This window comes from Eptatretus burgeri, chromosome 9 (genome assembly GCF_056783735.1).
Source record: "Eptatretus burgeri isolate ZD-2024b chromosome 9, Ebu_testis_v1, whole genome shotgun sequence".
NCBI classification, from domain to species: domain Eukaryota; kingdom Metazoa; phylum Chordata; class Myxini; order Myxiniformes; family Myxinidae; genus Eptatretus; species Eptatretus burgeri.
Genome location: NC_140969.1, coordinates 92,748,358 through 92,755,857, shown reverse-complemented (window position 1 = coordinate 92,755,857; position 7,500 = coordinate 92,748,358). Strand labels below are relative to the sequence as shown.

Below are 7,500 nucleotides of genomic sequence, written 5' to 3'. Positions count from 1 at the left end.
AAGAGGGATAGGAGAGGGAAGCACAAAACAATGGGTAATAGACACAGGAGATCTGTGGAAGGGAGAGGGATGGGGTGGGATACATGTGGTAAACAAGATAGACATTACAGGGACTTTCAGGAAGGAAAGCATGGAATATGAAGGAGGTGGGTTTGGGGTGTATTAACGGGGGTAGAAAAGATCGTTGTTTTGGATGGGGGAAGATAAGAGATGGTGGTGAACAGCTATTTTGAAGACTCGGAGGAAAGAATGTGATTGAAGAGTGTATGGGAGTTTGTTCCAAAGGCGGGAAAAAAGAGGAATGAAAGAATGAAGGTGAGCAGTGATTCTGGTTGAGGGAGATGGCTCTGATTTCATGTCTGGCATTGAGGATCTCCATCCATTTTTAGGAAAGCAGGAGCAGCAAGTCCAGGGTAGTGATCTGGTTTGAATCCAAATTGATGATCAGAAAATAGGCCATTGGAGAAGAGGAAGGATTTAATGTTGGAAGCGATGATGGATTCCATAACCTTGCTGATGATCGGAAGAAGGCTGATTAGTCTGTAGTTGCAAGGATCTGTTTTGCACCTTTTTATCCAGGGCAGTATTGTTTGCTGATTTCCAAGCAGAAGGCAGATGACCTTGAGCAAATGAGAGGGTGAATAGAACGAGAGATTGTGAGAAAGAGCAGCAGAAGAGGTTTTTTGGACACGTGGGCTGATGCCGTTTGGACAGGTTACAGAATCAGAGTCCAGGTTTGACAGCAAGCTCCCACTTTGTCAGGAGAAAAGGACACTGAGTCCAGGAGCAGCTGGGTGTGACTGGGTCAGGTGGGTGCAGAAAGTGATGTGTTTTGGACACAAGATTTAGAAGCAAACACGGAGATTAGGCATTCAGCCTTTTCAGCAGATATTTTCAAGGAAATTGGTCAAAATCAGATCGAGAAGAGATTTACGTAGCACAGTTTCAACATTTTTCAATGCAAAAACACTGCAGTTAAAACATGTACAGTACTTTAAAGACAAGGTGACATACAAATACCTCTGCTGCATTTATTTGCTGCATTCACCTGCTGTGCAGACACCTGTGGGTATAATATTAACATATAGACAAAGTCAAAATTCTATTTTCTTTTCTTTGTTTATAATACTAAAAGTTGTGCATAGATTGTAAAAAATGTAAAATACTTTTGTACATTTACCAGCTAAGATGAAACACTGTCTTGAGATGGCCTCATTGTTGGCCAACACATATGTCACGTGCTATCTTTTGCTCAGTTTGGAAACAACAGAACAATTGTTGAAACAGAGAATAGTGAAGAGTGTTGGCATTCCCCTCAGCCCCCCAAACCCCGTTGATTCTATAATTCAGAGTGTGTTTAATTGACATGTTTGAGCATGTTTTAGCTGTGATAAGGCATGGCATCCTGTTTGGTTGTGCAATGTGTAACATGTTACAAAATCAGGAGTGCATTATAAATGTGTGAAAGCTTCTCATTTTGCACTTTTGAATCACATGTTGAGGCTGATGCCCAAATATCCCTGTGTGCAGGACCAACCATATGATTTGCACTGTGAGACAGACCGCAGGAGGGACACGGATGAAGAACGAGAACAGGACGATGAAGAAGAAGAGGAGATGTTTGGTGGTGCACGGATGGAGACGAGGACTGTGTGCGGCTGGTTTTTGGGAAAATGGAATGAGGTGCAAGCAGGGCCTGGAGTGCTCGAGGAGTGTGATGGAGGTGGAGTCGAGATCGATGGCCAAGAAGGTGGTGAAAATGGAAAAAAGCGGCCATTGAGAAAGAAGAAGAAAGATTGCGAAGGTCGAAGGAAGGGACGGGGCGCTACTGATGATGGGCTACCACTTGTTGTAGAAGAAGGGGAGTCAGAAACGGAAAAAGTTAAGAAATGGTTGGAACAGGGGACGGATGGATGTACTCAGAATCAATTTACAGCGCAGGGGGAAGTCAACGGAGCAGAGCTAGTGATGGTGGCGATCGACACAAAGCCGGCAGAGAACGCAGGAGGCAAGGACAGAAGGAAACGCAAACGATCTCGTGACTCAGAGTCAGGTGGCGAGCAAGAGAAACATCTGCGAGATGTACAAAGCGAGACGGCCAGGATGCAAAAATGGCTACAGGAGGCGCAGGCTTCACTGGGTCCTGCTGAACCTCAGGATGAGGGGCGGCCCAGTGATTTTACCAGTCAGCTGGTCGACTGCCAGGTGAGTGATTTTTTTTTTTATTATTTGCAATGCTTTTCAGGATGCATATTTTTTTCATTTAAATATTTGCTCATATTCACTGTTTGCTATTTAGTGTTTCAAATGTATATGTACTGCAGTAATTGCTTTACTTCCTCATTGCCCAGGGAATTGTCTGATTCATATTGCACTTTGGTTACAACAGAAATGTCTTTTGGGACCAGGAAAACTTGGATTATTCTGAAAAAAGCTGAGATTAGGAGCCCAGGCCAGAAGGAAAGCTTCCATTTAGGACCGGTGCCCTTCCAGGCATGAGTGGCTTTGTGCTGAGGATAACAAGGCCGTGGGAATGGTAGCCGATCGGTCGTTGGGCAGGGGAAAAAAAGTTTCCCTGGCCGCAAGAAATCCCAAGTGGTTTGCCTTGAGAGACAGAGGCGAGAGAACCAGTATCTTGGGAAATAAAGGAGAAGTTTCTGGCACTTGTGATATGCACGAGCACTTGTGTGTTTCCAGCCATGTTAACGCTCGACAGAATAATGACCAACTTGCGATGCAATTTCTTGTTGCAAAAATCTGTTAGTTAATAACAATGTGTTGCATAACCATGTGATTTGTGGCCAGCAAAAAAGCACGATAAAACTGCAACTCCCAACCTGGTTTAAATGTTGCTAATTAATGTCATCATCAACATGAACACAAGTTTGTGTCAACAACTTAATTACTGCCAAAAATAATCATTCTTTCCTTTAAAAAAAATCGAAACTGAATGTCAGTCTTAGATGTTTTTGAATCTCTTGCTATTGTTTTAACCCAGCAAATTTGTGCCGAAATGTATCTTTCCTATGGAAGAATAATGACGTCATGGAGAGGGGAAGTGATGTGGAAACGCTATTAGCTAATTCCTGCCCGCAGGCGAGTCTGTTTATGATCTCATGGAACCTGTGATTTTGAGATTGTGAAGTTAATTTGGAATCTTGTGCCTTTTCCTTAGCTTGAGGCTGACGACCAATTGGGTAATTTGCTGAAATCCTTTTTGCAGGCTGGTAGTTAAAGCACATTGGGGTGATATATTTATGATGTACCGATTGTGGAGGACGGGGAGGGGGCATTGAGCTGACGAAAATTGAGAAAAGGAACAGAAGTGAGGAAGATAGGAAAGACAAGTAAGGGAGTGTGGGAGGAGTGGAGAAATGAAGAAAATGTTGGGAGGACAAAGGAGAAATAGAAAGTGAGGAAAGGGTAATTTATATGGCATGCAAATGAATGAAAAGAGTTGACTATGACATTATGCACAGATTGACATATGAGATCACATGAGCAACAAAAGCCATGCGGAATGTTCAAAAATTCTACAAATGAGATACTCATCATAGTCCAAGACATACCTGTTTTTTATTGACTTGTCAATAAAAGTACAGTGTGTGGATATATAATATGTATATATTCCCTCCATTCACAGGTGAGAGATATGGATAGGTCTTTCTTTATTTATATATTGACTGCTTTTGATGTTTGCACCTGGTACATGCTTGGGAGCCTCATTGGTATGCATTGCTGTCTGCGCTGTTACTGATGATTCGCCAATAAGCGTTGAAACCAGTCTGGCAGCGAAGGTGAGGAGATGTGTAGTATTGGGATTCTCATGTGTGGACAATATGTGAATGGCTTTATAGCTGTGGAGGGACTCTGGGAAAGGTTTAAAACAGCAAAGCGTTTATCTATCGTAAGCCTTCTTGGTTGCTTTATGCAGCTTCTTCGGCGAGAAGCGCATGGGAGGTGTCAAATTATTTATATAATCCCAGCCACCTGGGTTTAGTTGATTAGGTGAGAGCTGATTGGCTATTCCCTCCATTCACAGGTGAGAGATGTTGGTGGGTCTTTCTTTATTAAATATATACACATATATATTGTTGCGGTTTTGAAAACCGCATGCCTCGAAGGCAATGCAGTCGCCATCAAGCAGAGGCGCAAATGCATGTCCCAGATCGCTCGGGCCGCGTGGCATGTGCAAGGAACAAGCACATTGACCAGCGCCAACCGCAGAGCGCCGGGGGTGCCCAAACGGATATGCAGGACCGACGTGACCCTCGACCGGTCGCTGGAACGTGGCCCAGGAGTTTGGTACAAGGCAACTCATGTCTTGGTTTTCGGTGCAAGATAATTCCACAGCTTGGCCATGTCTTGCTGGATGTACGAATGAGACCATTTCCAGCCATAGGGGCCAGGAAGCACGGGGCCAGGGTCCAATAGCAGCGCATGATTCAGGTGTCGAGGCGGAGGTGCGAGGAGGAACAGGATGACCTCTGCCATTTGCGGGAGATATTGGTGGCCGAGGTGGCGAGCGAAGGTCGACGGTGCGACGCCATTGTAAATCAGCACGCAGACCCGAAAAAAGATATGCGCCATGCGCGTCCCGTACAGTGCGATGGTAATTATCACGGGGCTGCGCACATGTCTGTTATCTTGCATTTGCACCTGCTCGCTTTGTATCATGGATTGAAGGAAAGGGTTGGATATAAATCAGGGTTGAAGAGAAGATATATAATTATTAGATGCAGATTCAAATGAAAGGGCGCGCCGTGCGCGTCCTGTACAGTGGGTGGAGGTTATCGCTGGGCTGCAAACATCCTGTACAGTCTGGTGATGGAGGTTATCGCTGGGCTACACGCGTCCCATACAGTCTGGTGGTGGAGGTTATCGCTGTAATTTTCACAGGCGGCTGTCTGGGTGCGGTGCCTGTTTTGATATATTTCATGAATATGACGAAATAGTTGGAATGGAGATAAAGATATAATTAGACCTAGCTATAAGACCCACGCAACGCAATAGGGCCCGTTAACCCATGAGGCATGAAGGGAAGGTCTAACTGCACATATATTAACGAAATAACTGTCTGGGAATCACTGTATGTTGGGTGCCATTGCCTTAGAGTAGTGTTTCCCAAACTATGAGTCGCGACCCAAACGTGGGTCGCGAAGGGTCCAAAAATGGTTCGTGAGGACCCCGGCAAAATTTTTTTTTAAAATAAATCAAGCGGGTAAAAGGCAATCGCGCAAATGCCACATCGTAGGACAGTGCCGTTTGGTACCGTTCCACTCGATAATTCAGCCTGAGGTGCAGCGATACTTCCGTTTCTCCCTACTCTTGTCGTTCAGTACCGTTCAGTACTTTGTACCCACCCAAAACGGTTAACTGCAGGCCAATCATTTCGCCAGCTCGGCTTTCCAATTACTCGCTCTCTCTGCAACCGAAGTAAATTCGCGAGGTGACGAACTCAGTCCGGTCACTTCACATTGGCTGACCGACAAGTCGAGATGCTGTTTTGTGTGATCTGCCTTGCTGGCTGGACTGTGCAGCGCAGTTTTCTGCTCCACATTGCGTTGCGTGTTTTGTGTCAGTAAGCCTTGACACTGACTCCACTGACTGATCGAGTCGCCTATTTCGTTTTGCAGGATGGCAAAGCATTCCTACAAGCAAGCATTTTTGGATGTGGGCTTCACTTCTATCAGTGATCGTGGTTCTGTGAAACCACAATGTGTGTTGTGCTTCGAAGTGCTGTCCAACGAATCGCTGAAGGAAAACAAACTGAAGAGGCATCTGGCGACGAAGCACGCGGAGCACGTCAACAAGGATCGTGAGTTTTTCGAGCGCCGAGAAGCGGCTCTGAAGCGGAGCCGGTTTGAGCCGGCGACGAATCCAGCGCTTTTGGCTGCCAAGCAAGCGACGCTGGCATCCTACCTCGTCGCGCAGCGCATCGAAATGAAGATGAAGAGGCACACGATCGGCGTACAGCTCGTTAAGCCCGCAGCCATGGACATGGCCAGACTCGTCTGCGGCGACGACGCGACCAAGAAAATGCAGTCCATCTCGCTATCCGCCAACACGATTCGCAGCCGCATCGTCGACCTTTCGCTCGATATAAAGGACCAGGTGGTGGCCCGCATGAAGAAGGCGGGAAAATGGAGCTACCAACTCGATGAGTCGACGGATGTCGGAAATGACGCCCAGCTCATGATTTTCGGGATGTACGAGGGTGAGACGGACCTCGAGGAAGAATTTCCATTCTGCACGCCAATGAAAACGACGACAACTGGCACCAATATCTTCAACGTCGTGGCCAACTTCCAACAAGAAGAAGGCCTGAGCTGGGAAAACTGTGTCAGCCTGTGCACCGACGGCGCTCCCACGATGCTTGGTGTTCGACAGGGATTCACTGCGCAAGTCAAGCAAGTCAATCCGAACGTCGGAATTTTCCACTGCCTTTTGCATCGCGAGAACCTTGCTGCGCAACATCTGTCGCCGGATCTTTCGGCAGTGATGCAGGAGGTTGTCGCCGCTGTCAACTTCGTCAAAGCCAGCGCCGTGAACTCTCGCCTGTTCGAGAAGATGTGTGTTGACTTCGGGTCTGAATTCCAACATCTCTTCTTCTACTCCAATGTGAGATGGCTCTCCCGCGGCAAGGTCCTGCGTCGTGTAGTGGAGCTACGAACAGAGCTGCAGATATTCCTCAATGAGAAGAACCATCGCCATGCCATCCGGTTCCACGAGAAGCCCTGGATGCTCAAAGTCTGCTACCTCAACGACGTCTTTGCCTCAGTGAACGAACTGAACACATCCATGCAAGGCAGGGATCAAAACATCATCACGCTCTCCGAGAAACTGTCGGCCTTCAATGAAAAGCTGCTGCTCTGGAAGGGGAAACTGGAGCGCGGAAGAACAGTGGCGTTTCCGTCATTGAACGAGTACTTGGAGGAGTGGGAGGACATCGAGATTGGAGCGCTCGATGCGATCAAGCCCATCCTGGTGAACCATTTGGAGAACCTGATCACCGAGTTCAATCGCTACATCCTGGACAGAGATCAGGAATCCGTTCCAGGCTAAGGTTGACGACCTGTCTGAGGATGTCCATGGACTGCAGGAAGAGTTCATTGAGCTGCATCACAACGAGTTCCATCGACAACTCTACGCCAAAGCGTCACTTGGAGAGTTCTGGACTGCGGTCAAGAAAGAAAAGCCCATAATCTGTGCCGAAGTCATGAATGTTCTGCTCCCGTTTGAGACCACGTATCTGTGTGAGCAAGGCTTTTCGGCGCTGACGGTCATCAAAACCAAGGCGCGCAATCGCCTCGACCCTGGCCACGACATGCGCATTGCGCTCAGCAAGATCGAGCCCCGCATCAAAGACATCATGCAGACGAAGCTGCAATTACACCTCTCGCACTAATATAGCATGTATTAGCGCTGGTTGTCTGATTTTATGATGATATTATGTTTCGTGGAAAAAGACGCTGATTGAAGCTTGGGTCACGAGATTTT

At 47.0% G+C, this 7,500-nt stretch overlaps 1 protein-coding gene across 6 annotated transcripts in view; it reads left to right on the top strand.

Moving 5' to 3' along the window:
- Positions 1-7,500, top strand: part of LOC147020621 (nesprin-1-like) — a 464,443-nt gene that overhangs the window by 140,019 nt on the left and 316,924 nt on the right. For all 6 annotated transcript variants that reach the window (XM_085896125.1, XM_085896126.1, XM_085896121.1 and 3 more), the window contains one exon: positions 1,531-2,205. In XM_085896125.1, coding sequence (XP_085752251.1) covers positions 1,531-2,205 — 675 coding nt within the window. The remainder of the gene's footprint in view (positions 1-1,530; positions 2,206-7,500) is intronic.